Source organism: Podarcis gaigeae, assembly GCF_964106915.1.
Source record: "Podarcis gaigeae genome assembly, chromosome: 2".
In the NCBI taxonomy this organism is placed as follows: Eukaryota; Metazoa; Chordata; class Lepidosauria; order Squamata; family Lacertidae; genus Podarcis; species Podarcis gaigeae.
The window spans coordinates 72,900,522-72,918,036 of record NC_139679.1 but is presented as its reverse complement, the minus strand read 5'-3'; the positions used below and the strand labels follow the sequence as shown (position 1 = coordinate 72,918,036).

At 42.7% G+C, this 17,515-nt stretch overlaps 4 protein-coding genes across 21 annotated transcripts in view; 3 read left to right on the top strand and 1 right to left on the bottom strand.

Annotated features, from left to right (window-relative positions):
* Nucleotides 1-2,348, top strand: part of MST1 (macrophage stimulating 1) — a 28,669-nt gene extending 26,321 nt beyond the window's left edge. For all 4 annotated transcript variants that reach the window (XM_083726582.1, XM_083726583.1, XM_083726581.1 and 1 more), the window contains 2 exons: nt 836-975; nt 1,357-2,348. In XM_083726582.1, the coding sequence (XP_083582708.1) occupies nt 836-975; nt 1,357-1,518 (302 nt within the window). In that variant the 3' untranslated portion in view covers nt 1,519-2,348. The remainder of the gene's footprint in view (nt 1-835; nt 976-1,356) is intronic.
* The window catches only part of LOC310838796 (acylamino-acid-releasing enzyme-like), a 57,072-nt gene continuing 40,531 nt past the window's right edge, over nt 975-17,515 (bottom strand). For 7 of the 15 annotated variants that reach the window (XM_083726554.1, XM_083726547.1, XM_083726546.1 and 4 more), the window contains one exon: nt 15,505-17,033. In XM_083726554.1, the coding sequence (XP_083582680.1) occupies nt 16,892-17,033 (142 nt within the window). In that variant the 3' untranslated portion in view covers nt 15,505-16,891. Of the gene's footprint in view, nt 1,094-10,950; nt 11,175-15,272; nt 15,383-15,504; nt 17,034-17,515 lie in introns of those variants that run through there. The other 8 variants (XM_083726549.1, XM_083726550.1, XM_083726555.1 and 5 more) reach the window with 7 other exon arrangements.
* LOC310838836 (taste receptor type 2 member 1-like) lies at nt 4,320-5,263 on the top strand (the record flags this gene model as incomplete). The annotated part of the gene is made up of 1 exon (XM_083726659.1): nt 4,320-5,263. Exon 1 carries the CDS (start codon nt 4,349-4,351, stop codon nt 5,261-5,263), a length of 915 nt encoding a protein of 304 aa, XP_083582785.1. The 5' UTR covers nt 4,320-4,348.
* LOC310838839 (taste receptor type 2 member 8-like) lies at nt 9,061-10,930 on the top strand. Its single transcript, XM_083726662.1, has one exon. It carries the CDS (start codon nt 9,608-9,610, stop codon nt 10,502-10,504), a length of 897 nt encoding a protein of 298 aa, XP_083582788.1. The 5' UTR covers nt 9,061-9,607; the 3' UTR covers nt 10,505-10,930.

The following is a 17,515-nucleotide window of genomic DNA, read 5'->3' as shown; positions in this document are numbered from 1 at the left end:
GGATAACAGTTCAAAGAATATTATTAGAAACAACCATAATATCAATAAATAAGTACAAAAAGTCAACATTGTAAAAAACAATAAGGTAAAGGTAAAGGGAGCCCTAACCATTAGGTCCAGTTGTGAACGACTCTGGGGTTGCGGCGCTCATCTCACTTTATTGGCCGAGGGAGCTGGTGTGCAGCTTCCAGGTCATGTGGCCAGCATGACTAAGCCGCTTCTGGCGAACCAGAGCAGTGCACGGAAACGCCGTTTACCTTCCCGCCGGAGTGGTACCTATTTATCTACTTGCAGTTTGACGTGCTTTTGAACTGCTAGGTTGGCAGGAGCTGGGACTGAGCAACAGGAGCTCACCCCGTCGCGGGGATTTGAACCGCCGACCTTCTGATCGGCAAGTCCTAGGCTCTTTAACCCACAGCGCCACCCACGTCCCAGGATAAAACAATACAAAAGTTAAAATTAGGCCAACACATTAAAATTAGACTATTGCCAAACACAGAAACAAAAAGTATTGTATAATATACCTGCATCCCATAGCGTGGTTCTGAGACTCTCTTCAAGCATCTAGGGAGCCCACCCCCATCTCTCACTTGGGGTAGTTCAGACACTCCTAGACTAGCTCTCACCAACAGGAGCCTTATACCCACCATTATCATAGGTCTGAAGCCAAACAGGCAGCCAATAATTTTCCTTCCACACTAATTTCCCTTCCACACTCCCCCACCCATCCAGGTTTCAAGCCATAAACAAAGTTTTTTTGGGGGGGGTACTGCCGTGACCCTCAGGGTGACCCCCAACCATTGATGCTAAGCCTCTGATTCTGCTCCCCATGCAGGCACTGGTAATGAAAATGTCCTCAATGTGGCCAAGCTGCCAATCATGAGCAACCAAGACTGCAATGTGGCTCTTCGAGGCCGTGTGAAGGAGATTGAATTGTGCACAGCGCCCTTGAACGTACCTGTGGGAGCCTGTGAGGTAAGCAAGGCAGGGTATGTGAGCAGCTGAACTGAGCTGCTTTGAGTGCCCTGATATGTGAAGTGAGACACATATCCTCCTTCTGCTTCTCATGTAGATTCCCAAGAGAAGGAGGGACCTGCAGAGAGGGAAGGAAGACAGGGTTAGGAAAAGGCTATAAAGGTTAAGATCAGTACCAGGAAACAGTCCTCTGAGGGAAGAAGTGGATGAGGGGATCCACAAATAAAGGAACTCATGACAGGGAAAGGGGAGACATAAATACTTGAGCAAATTCTAGGAAGAAGAAAAACCACCTCTTGTGCCTTGATGGTGTTGCTCTGCCCTACAGCCATGTTTTGTTTGAACTGAATGTGTCTTTTGTTCTCCGCTTCACACCTTCAGCGTGACTTTGGAGGCCCCTTGGCTTGCTTGACTCATGACTGCTGGGTGTTGGAAGGTGTGATCACTCCCAACCGAGTTTGCGCTCACAAAGAGAAGCCTGCCACCTTCATCCGTGTCTCCCTTTATGTTGACTGGATCAACAAAGTAATGAAGTTGAGCTGAGCTGTGTGGCTGGAACCAACTCATCATGAAGTCTTCCTTCCTCCACAATCACCATCCTTGAGATCTGAGGTCCTTTAATAAGGATCAGTGTTGCCAAATGGGGGGACATTTTCCAAGCCGGGCTATGAACTTTGGGGGAACATTTTGCTGAGCCTGCCCTTTAGGAGCACATAGGCGATGCTTTTAAAACAAATCCTGCCATAACCCGGACACACTTTTCTTCCCCTTCTACAGGAATAGCTGTCATCATGGAATCACAGGTATATCAATAGAAGAAAACACCACCAAACTGATGCAGTAGTAATTTGTTTGAATGCATCGCAGCACAATCCCATGTATCACAGAATTGTAGAGTCGGAAGGGACCACAAAGATCATCTAGTCCAACCCCTGCAATGCAGGAATCTTTTTGCCCAATGTGGGGCTCAAACACACAACCCTGAGATTCAGAGTCTCGTGCTCTACAACCTGAGCTAATTTTAAAATCATTTCAAGTCAGGCTTCTACATTGGTTTATGTACCTTCCATACAGAAACACACACTTTCAGAAGGTTTGAACAAATAATATTGGTGTCATGCTCTCTCCAACAGCAACAAAACTGCAGTAGCTCTTTTACACACTTTCTCATCTCTTTGAAGGAAAGTTCCCTCTCTCCTTCCCAGGGACTGTCAATATAGGCTGAGGCCACACCGCAGGCTCCATGTCACTGCATCCCCCACTAAGCAAGGCACCGGGTCTGTCTTTCTTGTTACAAAATAAGTTTCCATATTGTTGGTATTATTATTATGTCATTAAAAAGAACTTTGTAATAAATTAATAGTAATAATTCATTCCTTTTTGTCAAAATTAATTGGCTGAAAGAAAGCTTCATTATTCAGGCTTTGTGTAACCTATTTTTTTTTAACCATTAATGAAATCCTCTTTTTAAGTCCTGACTCCGAAGGGCAACAAACAGTGCGAAGTTGAACAAACAGTTCAAAGTTCCTCTGAAACTATTAATAACAGAGTACAGGCTATACTTAATGCAAAGCATGATGCTCTAACATTGTTGAAGGTCAGTGCATGGCTGACCTTATCAGTGCCTTGGGACTCACAAAGTAACTTACTTTTCCAATGGAAAAGTATACTATACTATACTATACTATACTATACTATACTAATAATATTGCTGCATGCCACCCTAATCTCCAAGTGATGCGAGATTACCAGGGTTCCAGGCACTTACTCAGGATTCATGTTTCCTTTTGTTAATGAGGCACAGTGGAGACTGTGGTGTCTTTATGATATATGGTTATTTACACATAATGTATATTCATAGAATTGTAGAGTTGGAAGGGACTACATGGGTCATCTAGTCCAACCTCCTGCAATGAAGGAATCTTTTGTCCAATGTGGGGCTCAAGCCCACAACCCCCATTTTATATTTGTGCAGCTGGCTCTTCTTGCCTAAGGGCAGAACCTTACATTTGTCCCTATTGAAATTCACTGTATTAGTTTGGGCTCAGTTCTCCAATACGTTAGGGTAATTTTGAATCCAAATTCTATCTTTTAGTTTCCCCTCCCAGTTTGGTGTCATCTGCAGATTTGATGAGCACCCCCTCAATGCCTTTCTCCAAGTCATTCATAAAGACGTTGAACAACAATAATCGGCCCAGGACAGAAGCCTGTGGCACCTCATTTGTCACTTTTTCCCCAGGAGGATGAGGAACCATTGGAGATGGAGAACAGATACAGTTACCACTGTGCTAAATAAAAGACACATCTTTGCATTTCCTGTTTTGGAAAATAGCAACAAGCAAATCTGTGTGCTTTTTTAATACACCAAAGAAACAAAACCCTATCATGATTTGACTGGTAAACTGATCAATCTTATCTGCCCTTGCCTTAGAAAAAGCCCATTGAATATACTAGGATTAAATTCCAAGCATGAATAGGATTGGGCAGTATGCATGTGTGTTTCATCAAATATATATACATGTCTGTATCAAGATTGTGAACAGCACTGATTTCCACCTCCTCAAAAGTTCAGATCTTTGGCATAGCAGCAACAACCTTGAGCACAGTCAAAAATGTTAATCTGAATGACACAGGCAATGAGGTCTTTTTTCAAAATAAAACAAAGATATCTGACAGTATTAGAAACTCCATTATGAATAAGCTTTGGATGGGTGTAGTGCTGGTGTGGATTTAAGCAGCAGCAGAAAGGCATACTGTGCAATGAGTAAATGAGTGGTGGTGGATCTCTGAACTAACTTCTTGTATTAAGAATCTTGTATCTGTTTTTAAAGAAGAAATAGTGTGTTGGGGTGGAGAAATGAGCAGCTACGAAAGGAATGACCAGCTACAAAGGACTGCATAAGGCTTTTAGCAAACTAACTTACTGTTAAGGAAACAGAACTTGCTTTTAAAGTGGAACCAATAAAAAGTGGGGGCTGAAGAGAGTCTGAAGGCAAGGTGGTTTCTTCCAGGTGCCAACAGCAGAATTACCAGCTACTGCTATTTATTGCCTGAGTAGTAGAGTCTGGGCCACTAACTAACTTATTCTCAAAACCACCCAAAAGGAGTACCACCCTCACTCAAGACACCTTTGGCAGGAGGCCCTTTGGTATAGTGTATCAACACCACTATGTGAGACAGCAGCAGTAAGGAAAGGAGGAGCCTGAAAATCCCATTCATTTACATAGTCCGGCACATGGTTCGTTTGCATGGTCCCCAGCCTATTTAAAAGTATGTCGCAGCCCTGCTAACTCACTCACACTCTCCACTTTAGCTCAACAATTTTGGTTGCTGAAAGTCTTACCTGTACAGCAGTCTGAAAGGATCCGGAGAGATGCCTTCTTCCCAGATCACTACCTTTCTGGTGGCTTTAATTGACTTGGCCCTCGGTGGGCTCGTCTCCAATGGCTTTGTAGTTGCAGTGATAGTCATTGAATGGGCTAAATGCAAGACCCTCGCGGCTAGGGAGCAACTTATTCTATCCATGGGTACGTGCAATATCTTCTTCACACTTACTCTGACTGCATTTTTAATTAGATACGGGTTAAAGCCTGAAAACGGTGATGGCGTAATATTTGGCGTATATTTCTACTTTTTAGCCTTTGGCCTATTCTCCCGACTCTGGGTCATTGCCTGGCTCTGTGTCTTCTATTGCGTCAAGATAGTGAACAGCACACACTGCCTCTTCCTGTGGTGCAAGCTGAGGATATCGTGCCTGGTGCCCTGGCTTCTTGGGGGCTCTCTTGTCATCACGTTTTTTGCGTCCTTCATTGCAATTCAAAATGAGCAATGCAATTCTCTCATGAGCAATGCAACAGTCAACAATGCAAACATGACACAAGGGAAGACAGAGAATAAGCCTGTCTGCTTTCTTGAAGGCTTGCTTCTAATTAGTCACACTGTCTGTCCCTTTCTTATAGTTTTCCTTTGCTCCATCCTGGTTGTAACCTCGCTCTGTAGGCATGTCTGCCAGATGACAGGTAAAGAATCCAAATTTAGGAGCCCTCAAACAGAAGCCCACGTCAAGGCAGCTGGAACAGTGCTCTTCCTCCTGATTCTTTCCATTTTTTTTTATGTGGCAGAGACCTTGTTTATAACTGGACAAGCTGGAAAAAGCATATTTGCTACTTCAGTGTGTATAACAGTTATAATATCATATTCCCCTGTGCAGGCTGCCATCCTGGTGTCGGTGAATCCTAAGCTCAAGCAGGCAGCTGCCAGGATGCTTCCAAGACCAAAGCCTTCATAATTCGTAGATGTTGCATTTTGTAAAAAGAGCTGGCTCAGGGGCCCCAAGCCTGGTCAAGTGTAGGGTGTGAAGTGGAGAAAGGACTGTAACACTTTGTTTGCTCTCATGTTTTCAATCAGCATTGTCCTGCTCCTATCATGGCTGCTATTTGCAATGCTGGGAAAACCCCTCTTGGTTCCAGTCAGTGCTATCCTGCCACTGCGATTCTGATCGGGAAAAGGAAGGATTAATGGTTAAAGTCCCTTGCCCTCCTTGCCACAGTCACAACCAGCCTTCTCTCCCCACCCCCTCCGCAGGGCAGTTACTTTCTTAAAATGAAGCCTGCTACATCTTTTCAGGATCACGGGATAAGGACTCACTGCTGAACAACTTACACCAGGCATTCCTCAAAGTACAAGGCTCATCTAATACAGCAAGACAAAGCAGATGCCACTTACAGCCCCCAAATGAAACCACTCACACATTTCATCAGTTATTGACACCCAAGTCTGGAGAATGACACTTCCCTCTCACACGCCTTGGCTGTTGACTTATACATCCTTACAGACATCTCCTGATCCAAAACAGCTCTTCCCAAGGAAGAACATGCCCACGACAGGGCTATGGAGATGGGGAATGCAGATCTTGTCCACAGACTTACTCTGGGAAAACTGTTTCAGGATTTATGATGCCATCCCAAACCTCAGGGGATTGTTCACCTGCTCACCTTCCAACATGATGTCTGCCATCATCTGCCAGCACTGCCCTTTTGCTTTCTATAGAGGAGGAATGAGCCACAAAATACAAAATGGACAAAAATCTGATGTCAGAAATCTCAACATTCAAAAGGAAGTGGTGGAACACTGAAACCTTCTAGGTCCTAGGACACTGTGTAAATAACCTGAAAATAGCTATCCTGCAGCAAAGGAACTTCAAAAGAGACATTGAGACATGAAACCACTGAATTACAATACATCAGGAGTTTTCACCAATATCATTTGTGAACTGAACTGACACAAAGAACTCCTTGCACATTCCATGTGCTTAACGGTGCCATGATATCCACATTTAAAAAACGGTTTTGGAAATTACCACTGTTAACTATGTAATTATCACTGGCTGAAGTTTCACACTTTTCATTTCCTTCTGACCTTATTTTTTTTACGATTGCCCACACCCAGACGTATATTTGTACTGGCAACTCCAGGACAACATGCATAAATGTGCTAGCCTTGAGTCTCTTCACCATTCTTATTTGTTTTTACATAAAAGCCTAATTATATCTTGTAGTATGTACCTTCTTATGTCAGGAGGCAATAAACATTTTCTGATCCTGAAAAAAAACCTGTTACTTTATTGCCTCCCTTCTTTCACCCTTATGAAACGACATATTCATACATTTTCAATACCAGTGGACTATGATGAGTTAAAACTCCCATATACCCTTCCTTCCTTCCTTCCTTCCTTCCTTCCTTCCTTCCTTCCTTCCTTGAACTCCACTCAGTCTCACCTTCTTCTTTGCAAGGACACTAAAGTCTGTCTCCATCACAGCTTCACCTCCCTCTGAGTTCCTACCATGACCTGCTTCTTCCTCAGAGCCACCTGCTCTCCCTCTGGATCTCAGAAGGGGATTAATGCTTCAGTGAAGGATAGGTCTACCAATGGCTATTAACTGGACAGAATGGGTTGGCTATCACTTTTGTGCACTGTCTGGGGCTGCTATGAACAGCTGCTTGGCTGCTACTTGATGGAGTCAGAAATTTTTGATCATACGGCACACTTATATTCTTGGGATGGATCAGCCTCTGTGCATCTATGTCTCCCCACAATATTGTGTATGATAGCGTTTCCTGTGTGCCCGAAACACAACATACTGTATTTATTACGTTAGTTTGCTTCACCCCTCCCTGTCCTTTATGAAGCTTATTGCCTGATCTTGAGGGGCAATTGATGCACAGAGGCAATGTCAGAATTAGATGTTTCAGAAATCAAAGGTATCATCTCTGTAAGTTACTTTCTCCCAAGGATGATATCACTACTACTACTACTACTACTACTAAATTTGTTAGTCACTTTTATCATACATTTCTATAGGATTTGAAGCCCACTTGCCTGTCTTGGGGTTGTTTTGCCTTTGTATCATGCCTGCCTGCCCACACTGTAAACAGGACAGAACGTAGGTCCTGTTTTCTTATACCTGTTCATTTCATAGGTCCATAAATTTCCTTAGAGCATAAGGCTCTTAATCTCAGGATCATTGGTTCAAGCCCCTCATTGGGTGAAAGATTCCTGCATGGCAGGGGGTTGATCAGAGTTTCCCGAACCTGGGTCTCCAACTGTTTTTGAGCTACAATTCCCATCATCCCTGACCATTGGTCCTCCTAGTGAGGGATGATGGGAGTTGTGGTCCAACAACATCTGAACGGCCACAGGTTCCCCATCCCTGTAATAGTGAAATAAGTTAATGTAAAGGGATCCCTGACCATTAGGTCCAGTCGTGGCCGACTCTGGGGTTGCGGCGCTCATCTCGCTTGATTGGCCAAGGGAGCCGGCGTACAGCTTCCGGGTCATGTGGCCAGCATGACTAAGCCACTTCTGGCGAACCAGAGCAGTGCACGGAAACACTGTTTACCTTCCCGCTGGAGTGGTAGCTATTTATCTACTTGCACTTTGACGTGCTTTCGAACTGCTAGGTTGGCAGGAGCTGGGACTGAGCAACAGGAGCTCACCCCACTGTGGGGATTCAAACCACCGACCTTCTGATCGGCAAGCTCTAGGCTCTGTGGTTTAACCCACAGCGCCACCCGTGTGGTAACCTAATGTCCTGCAGACAGCAGCTGTTGGTGGGATTGGGCAGTCTTGCTTTCCTCACTTCCCAAGTCCAAGGTCCATGCTTATTACTGAGAGGGAGGAGATATGAGTAAGGCAATTCGGGTGAGGAGGTTGGTGCACTCAAGCCACCCGGAGGACTACACTGAGATCTCTGCTACCTTTCTTCCCTCTCCTGCAGCAAACTAGAGGGACCCTGAGAGGCAGTGCTGTCTTACCCCGCCATATTGTCAGCTCCTGCCTGAAAATATTACTGGAACCAACTTTGATCACTCAAAGCACCACATTTTTCTTAATGTGTTACGTGGCATTTCTCTTCCTCTCTCTGCCCTTTATGAAGGTTGAGATCCACAGCTCAAAGTGTGATGGAAGCACAAATGCGGTGCAATAATTAGGCATTTTACCCTAATAAAAGATGCTGTCCTTTGCTATTTGCATTGCTATAATTACAGCTGAGGATCAAATAGGCAAACAGATCCAGTTACCAGTGTGCTAAATTAAATACACATCTTTGCATATCCCGCTCTGGAAAACAGCAACAAGCAAATCTGTGCTTTTTAAGACACTAAAAAACCCACAATCCTATCATGATTTGCAAGTAAACCTACCAATCAGGAATGCAATCGCAGGTGCACTAACCTTAGAGAAAGGCCACTGAATATAGTAGGATTGGGCTGGACATGTCCCTCTGTTTAAAGATCCAAAAGTTTAGATCTTTGGCATGGCAACAGTGCAGTCAAATTGAATCACACACAGAGTGAGGTCTTTTGGAAAAACTAGGCAGAAGAAACAAAACTACTGGGTAGTATTAAAAATAGGTCCTACATTATAAATATACTGGGTTCATGCAGAACTGGAGTGGAGAATGTGCAGCAGTGCAGAATGTGCAATAGAAAAATGAGTGCAGCTAAGTCTGCTATTGTGATTGTTACACAATGCAATTTGATCTGTTTTTAAAAGAATAAATACTGTACTAAAGAGATTAGCAGCAGGCAAAGGAAAGGAAAACTTCCTTGGAAATAACTGCAGATAGATTTTACTTTGGGGCATGCTGTTGAAGAAGAAGCATTTGCCTATAGTCTGGGATCAAATAAAAGAAAAGGCTGCAGAGGCCTGGGAACCAGAAGCAGGAGGGTCTGAGGACAAACAAGCCAGCTGGAATTTCCAGCTCCTCCTATTCTTTACATAAACTCTGGACCACTGCAAAGTGGTTGCCTGTGGCAAGCTTTCTTATTCACGGGGCCAGCAAAATGGAGCAACCCCCCCCCACTTATACAAAGTGGAGTGACAGGCAGCCCTCTGATACAGTTTCTGTCCACACTACTATGCCAGATAGAGCCATATGGAAATTATGGAAATGAGCAGCTGGAGAGTCTCATTAATTTATAATTTGGTTCATAGTTCATTTGCATAGTTCCCCGGTCATTCATAAGAATGCTGCAGATGTTCTGTCTCACTTGCACACTGCATCTCAGTGCAGCAACTTTGGATCGGTGAAAGGCCACCTGGTACAGTAATCTGCAAGGATACGGAGAGATGCCTTCTCCTCAACTTATTGCCTTTCTGGCGTCTCTAGCTGTCCTGGCTATCGGTGGGCTCATCTCCAATGGCTTTATTGTTGCAGTGATAGTCACTGAGTGGGCTAAAAGCAGGAAACTTGATGCTAGAGAACAACTTCTTCTGTCTCTAGGTATGTCCAATATCGGCTTCTCGGGTGTTCTGTCTCCATATTTAATTAAGTACTACTTAATCTCTGACATTAGCAGCCCCTTAATATTACAAATATGCTACTTCATTGGAACCTTTCTCACATTCTCCCGATTCTGGCTTACTGCCTGGCTCTGCCTCTTCTATTACCTCAAGATCGTTAACAACAACTGCTCCCTTTTTCTTTGGTGCAAGCTGAGGATATCACGGATAATACCCTGGCTTCTTGGGGGATCTCAAGCCATCTCCTTGCTTGTTTCCTTCTTTGCACTGCAGAGTGCGTATATTAAACCCCAGGGAAGCATTACAAACATGACGCAAGACCAGACAAAGGTTGATTTTGCTACTAATTTCAAAATCTTCTTTTTGATTACTGGTGCTGGCTGCCCGTTCCTGATAGTTTTTCCTTGCTCCATCATGGTTGTAGCCTCACTCTACAGACACGTCTACAAACTGACTGGGAAAGAATCCAATATTAGGAGCCTTCAAACAGATGCTCATACGAAGGCAGCTGGGACAGTCCTCCTCCTGCTGGTGCTTTCCATTTCTTTTTACGTGGCAAAGATCTTATTTCTAACTGGCTGTATTAACAAAGATATTGTTGCCGTTTCAGTGTGTATAACAATGATACTAATGTACTCCCCTGTGCAGGCTGCCCTCCTGGTGTTGGTGAATCCCAGGCTGAAGCAGGCAGCTGCCAGGATGCTTCCAAGACGAAAGCCTTAACCATTCTTAGGTGTTGCCTTTTGTGAAGAGCTAGCTCAGGGGGCCCAAGCCTGGCCAGGAGTAGAGTGTCCATGTTTTCTCCAGAACACAAACTGGAATTGACCCCTCCTATCATGCCTGCCATTTGCCATGGGAAGAAAGGGCCTATTGATGCCAGCAGCAGATTTCCTCCCATTGTGGTTCTGATTGGGATGGGGGGGTGATGAGTGGTTAAAGATTCCTGCCCCACCTTGCCCCAGTCACAAGCAGCCTTGCTTCCTCCCCCTAAGTCAGCTACTTCCTTTCTTAAAATGAAACATTAACATCCCTTCAGGCTCATTGGTTAAGACATCTAAGAATTGCCATAGGAGAGACCGAGATTAGAAAACAGCAAAACAAAAACAAAGGAACATGTTGTTTACAGGCACCTCCTGCTCTTGAACAGCTCTTCCCAAGAAACAACATACCTACATCAGGCGTCTGTATACCAGCAGCCCCTGTGGCAGATGCAGATGCCATCTCTGTCCACAAATTCACTCTGGCAATACTATTACACAGCCTTAGAATGCTGTTCACAACATCAGGAGTTTGTTCACCTCCTCATCTTCCAATGTGATACCTGCGATCTTCTTACATGATATCCACCATCAGAAACTCCTTTCTGCATTCTACTCAGGACAAACACGCCAGCCTATATGCAAAATAAGAAATGGACAGAAGTCTGACATCAGAGATTGCAATATTCAAAAAGCCTTTGGCAGAATGATTCTATAACCTTAAAGTTGCCGTCCTACAGCAAAGGAACTTCAAAGGGACACTGCAACGTGTAACAATCACAATCTATCAAGAGTTTCAGTGCTATCATTTGTGGAGTGAACTGAGCCAAATAATTTCTTGTCCATTTGCCTTGTACTTAATGGTGCCATGATATCTGCTTCATAAAAAATTGTTTTGGAAATTACCACTGTTAACCATGGTATTATCACTGTCCAAAGTTTTACATATTTTATTTCCTCTGATCTTACTTTTTACAGTCACCACCCCAACATACCCTTGCAACTCAGAATAATTGTATATACATTTTTTCTATAGGGAAAAATGTTTAGGGAAGCTTTTAATATTTTATGAACTATTGTATCTTGAGGTTTTGTTGGAAGCCACCCAGAGTGGCTGGGGAAACCCAGCCAGATGGGCAGGGTAGAAATTATTATTATTATTATTACTACTACTACTAATATTATTACTATTTTTATTTTCTGCCTTACGACTTTTCACTGTTCTTGTTTGTTACAGCATGTCAAATAAAAGTCTTATTATTTACTGATGTGCTTTATTATGCCAACAATCCATAAGCAATTTCTTATCTTGAATAATAAGCCTCTTACTTTTTGCCTCCCTTGTTTCATTTGTATAAACTCATAAGTTTTGCCATTACTGCATATTCCTGCATTTTGAATTCTCACTATGTCATGGTTTTTGCCTTTTCCAAACATTTTGCATTCCAGCCTTGAAACTCTACTCACATAAAATTTAAATTCCCTCTGTTATACTTGGACCGTGTGTGTGTGTGTGTTTATATGTTAATAAAATATAACAAGGGTAATATGACAAAGGTCAGATTTTGACTTTAGAAATTGTTATACCAAAATCAGGTACCCTGTAAAGAAAAAGAAAGAAAGAAAGAAAGAAAGAAAGAAAGAAAGAAAGAAAGAAGCGATCAAGCAAGCACTATTTAATCTGTTTTGGCTGAAGATAATGGCAGAAATCGTAAGTTGCAATCAAATTCTTATTCGTCAACCTTGCCAGCAAGATTAAGTTCAATAGGCACACCATCCATACATTGGCTTAATGTGGATCATGAAGCCCTATTGTACCTCCTTCAATTCCCCCTTGTCTTCTTCTTCATCTACTTCTGTCCCACACTTTCCCTTCCCTATATCCAGAGTGTCCTATGAAATGGATTTAGTTTCTCCCTCCCTGGAGTTCTCCGATTTCTTCCCACTTCCCCTTGGCAACTGGTCCCCTTCTCCACGATGCCCTCATCTGGGACAGATGACCAACAGTAGAATATTGCATGTCTATAGGAAGGCTAGACCTTTATAATTTCCTTTTTCATCAACCACAAGCGTTTCAAACTTTGCTAGGCAATTTGGACGTCTGGAAAGCTACCCTACCACCCACTACTTGCAGATGTTGTTAAACACCAACTACCAGAAGCTTTTGTGGTTCTTTTTTGTGCATCAAATGTCTCCCCTCAACATTTTGTGTGATTGCAGCTCTTGCATGCTCAGAACACAACATATTTCTTTTTCCCCCCCTTTTTTTTGGGGGGGGGGAGCCAGAACAAGCGATTACCAGCATATTTCTTACACCTTAGTTTGATTTCTCTCTCTCTCTCTCCCTGCCCTTTATGAAGGTTGTTATGCACATTTCATGGGCCAACAGAAGCACAGAGGCAGTGCAAGAACCAGCTGATTCAGAAATCTAATAAAAAGTACTGTCCTTTGCCTATTTGACATTCAGTTGCAAATACAGTGATGCAAATATAGAATGGAATTAGTTACTGCTTTGCTTAATAAAATACATATATTTCCATTTTCTGTTCTGGAAAACAGCACCAAGCAAATCTCTAAGCTTTTTAAGACACTGAAGAAAGCCAAACCTATCATGTTTTGACAGGTAAACTGATCAATTAGGGCTACAATCTGTGCACGCTTACTTTAGAGTAAGTCCACTAAATACAGCAGGATTAAATTTCATGGTTGCATAGGATTGGGCTGTCTGTGTCCCTTAATTTAAAAACATACTTCAGAAATTAACAACAATCTTGAGCAAAGTGATAAATGTTATAATAATAATAATAATAATAATAATAATAATAATAATAATAATTTATTATTTATACCCCGCCCATCTGGCTGGGCCTCCCCAGCCACTCTGGGCGGCTTCCATAGAAACCAAAAATACAGTAAAATATCACACGTTAAAAACTTCCCTGAACAGGGCTGCCTTAAGATGTCTTCTGAATGTCAGGTAGTTGTTTATTGCTTTGACATCTGCTGGAAGGGCGTTCCACAGGGCGGGCGCCACCACCGAGAAAATGTTACTTTGAATGACATGGGCAATGAGGTCTTTTGGCTAAACTAACAGAAGAAACTAAAGCATTTTGCAGTATTACAGCTTTTTCTATGTTATGAATATACTGTGGGTCAGTGGAGAGCCGGAGTTACTGTTTATTTTATTTAACAAAATTTATGTGCCCTCGACTGTAAAAAAAACCCACAACCCTTCTAACTGGTTACAAAAATATAAACAAAAAAATTCTCAATAAAAAGTTTAAGAACAAGTACAGTCGTACCTTGGTTCTGGAACGCCTTGGGAGTCACATGTTTTGGCTCCTGAATGCCACAAACCTGGAAGTGACTGTTTCGGTTTGCGAATGTCCTTTGGAACCTGAACATCCGACGCAGCTTCTGCAGCTTCCAATTGAGTGCAGGAAGCCCCTGCTGCCAATCGGAAGCCGCGCCTTGGTTGTCTAACATTTTTGGAAGTCGAACGGACTTCCAGAACGGATTCCATTTGACAACCAAGGTACAACTGTATGTATTTAAAAGCAGTCAAAATATACTAATTAAAATTGACAGTAGCGAAAAAGAGAAAAACACATGTACAGTGTTACCTCCGGTTGCGGGCGGGATCTGTTCCGGAGGTCCGGTCGGATCCTGAGGTTTCCGCAACCTGAGGACCGCTTCTGTGCATGCACACGCAGTGAAACCCGGTAAAATACTTCCAGGTTTGCTGCGCGCTCATCACAAAGTTTATGTAACCAGGGATTACGTAAACGACTGTAACTTCTGTATGTCTGCACAGAACATACAGAACATTTTAAGCAGGCACCAGAAAGAGCACAGCAAAGGCATATGTCTGATATCAATAGGCAGGGAGTTCCGGTTTAGGTGCTACCACATTAAAAGATCAATTTCTTACAGCTACTGAACAGATATTATGTGGCTTGTGTAACCGTGACAGTTCCACAGATCAAAGCCATCTTGCCAGGATACAAACAAGCTTATTCCCCCTCATCCATCCCAAGTCTGTATCAAGGAATCAGCCCAGGGCCCATATGGCTTCTCCTGATTCAGAACTTCTGGACAAAGAGAGCTGAGGATCAGCATACAAATCACACCTGGCCCCCAAAGTCCTAATGGCTGCTCCCAGCAATGGGGATAGAATAGTGCCCTATGATACCCCATATTGTAAACACCAGGGGGGGGGGTCCTTCCATGATTCAACAGCAGTATTTCCAGTTCCTCCTATTCTTTACCTGAGCAGTAAAATCTAGACCACCAACAGGGTTCTCTTGGGCAAAATTTCTTGTTCCATATAACCACCAAGATGAAGCACCAATTCAATTTATACAAAGCCATTCAATATAGTTTGTCATCAACACCACTATACTATCTAGAAGCATCATGGAAATGGGCAGGCCAAGAGTCCCATGAATTTACATAGTTTGATGCATAGTTCATTTCCACAGTTCCCAACCCATTGAGAAAGTATACTAAATTCAAGCAGGCAGCTGCCAGGATGTTTACAAAAACAGAGACTTAACAATTCTTAAGGACATTGACACTGGCCACACAGAGAGCATTGTGTTTAAGTTATTGGTTTGGGGTCCCCCTGCCCGTGTTGTTCTGTTAGGCACACAGGTTTCTTATTCCTGTGCTGAAAAATACCAATAACAAGGATTATTTAAGAAAATTCTTAGGGCCAAACTAGAGTGTAATACCTTTCCCGGACCTGATAATGCCATCAGCAACATAAGGGATTGATTTTCCTCTTCATGTGATATATGCCATCTGCCAGTTATGCCCTTCTGCATTTTACACAGGGCAGTCTCTATGCAAAATAAGAAATGGACAAAAATCGGACATCAGAAATGGCAATATGCATTTTAACTGTCTGGTACACTGTATACTGTACACTGCAATGTGAATCCACTAAATTACAATACACATCAAGAGTTTTCACTGCTATATTTGTTGACGGAACAGGAAAAGAAAATTCTTAGTACATTGTATTTATTTACCAATGCAACAATATCTGTGACATCAAAAACTGTTTTGTGAACTACACCTGCTGAATACGTAATTCTCATTGTCGAAGGTTTTGCACATTTCATTTCCCTCTAACCTCACATTTTACAATCTCCACACCCAAAATATTTATATATGTACTTGCCACTCAGGATAACATAACATACTTAAATGTGTTAGCTTTTAAACCTATTTGTTGTTCTTTTATCTTGTCAAATAAAAGTGTTATTATCTCCTGAAGTATGTGCTTTATTATGCCAATAATCAACATTTTCCAATCTTAGGGGAAAAACCTGTTAATTTTTGCCCTTCCTTCTTTCATCCTTATAAAACTCATAAGCTTTGCCATTGTTGTATATTCCTACATTTAGGGTTCTCACTGTGACATAGTTGTTGTTGGTATATCAGTGTTTCCCACATATTTTGCATACCACAGTCTTGAAGCTATAATCTTATATGACATTTAATTCCCTCAGGGACCAGTTTGGTAATGTATAGCTTAGTAGATATAACAATAAAAACAAGAAGGTTGAGGTTTTTTTTTTTATTTTAGCACGTATTATTCCAAGATCTGGTGTCCTGTAAATAAATAAGAAAGAACTGTCCACAAAGCCTTGTAGTTATAAGCAGCAATACAAATTCTTAAGACGTCAGCTTTGCTACGAGAGTTAAGTTCAATTAGACAGTTGACTGTTTGCTGCAGATTTTCTGAAAAGGACCTGCATCGTGGCACAGTGTTGGAACATCTGCCCAGGCAGAAGGTCCCAACCTGAATCCTCAGCATCTTCAGATAGGGCTAGAAACGCCCACAATCTGACATCCTGGGGAGCAGCTCTCTGTCAACATAGACAGTACTGGGCTGCAGGGATCAAATGTTTGACTCTGTACAAGGCTGCTTCCAAGGCACCAGCAGCACATCTTTTAAGAATATGCTGAAAGAGGAAAGGGATTCCTGTCAGGGATACAAAGGCTAGATCTATTCCATGGGTAGGCAAGCTAAGGCCCGGGGCCCGGATCTGGCCCAATCGCCTTCTAAATCCGGCCCACGGATGGTCTCGGAATCAGCATGTTTTTACATGAGTAGAATGTGTACTTTTATTTAAAATGCATCTCTGGGTTATTTGTGGGGCATAGGAATTCGTTTCCCCCCTTTTTTTCAAAATATAGTCTGCCCCCCCCCAAGGTCTGAGGGACAGTGGACAGGCCCCCTGCTGAAAAAGTTTGCTGACTGCATATCTATTCTATCTGGCAATCTTCATGTGGCATGGTATGTATCTCCACAGGCTGGCTGCTTTTTAATATTTGAGATCCTTTATTTCTCAGCTGGCTGCTGACTTTCAGAGTCTGCTTCCTTAGAAAGGTAATGCATAATCCACTGTGCACTGTTCATAAAGACATCTGCTTCAGCTTCCACTCCACTTACAGCATGATTCTCTTCTGGGTACCACAACAGCCTGCAAAGGGAACAACACAAAATTATATTTTAGAAGTTCCTGTGGACTATGATGAGCGAAGACTCTCATATATAGCTTCTATGTACTCCCTTCAGTCCCATCTCCTTCTTTGTAAGGACACTAAGGCCTGTCTCCATCACAGGCACACCTCCCTCCGAAGTCTGCCATGACCTGCTCCATCCTCAAAGCCACCTGCTGTCCCCCCTGGATCTTAGGAGAGGATTAGATGCACCATGAAGGACAGGTCTATCAATGGCTATTCATCAGAATAGCTAAATGGAGCCTTCACGTGGAAAGAAACAGACTCAGCATGCTGCAGGTGGAAAGAATGGGTAGGCTATCACTTTTATGTGCTCTCTGTTGACTCGTAGGAACATGTGGCTGGTTGTTATTTATTGGAGTCAGACATTTCTGATCATAGTGTGCTCTTATCTACTTTGAATAGTTTGATTTATGTACAACAAGGTCTCAAAACAACATGG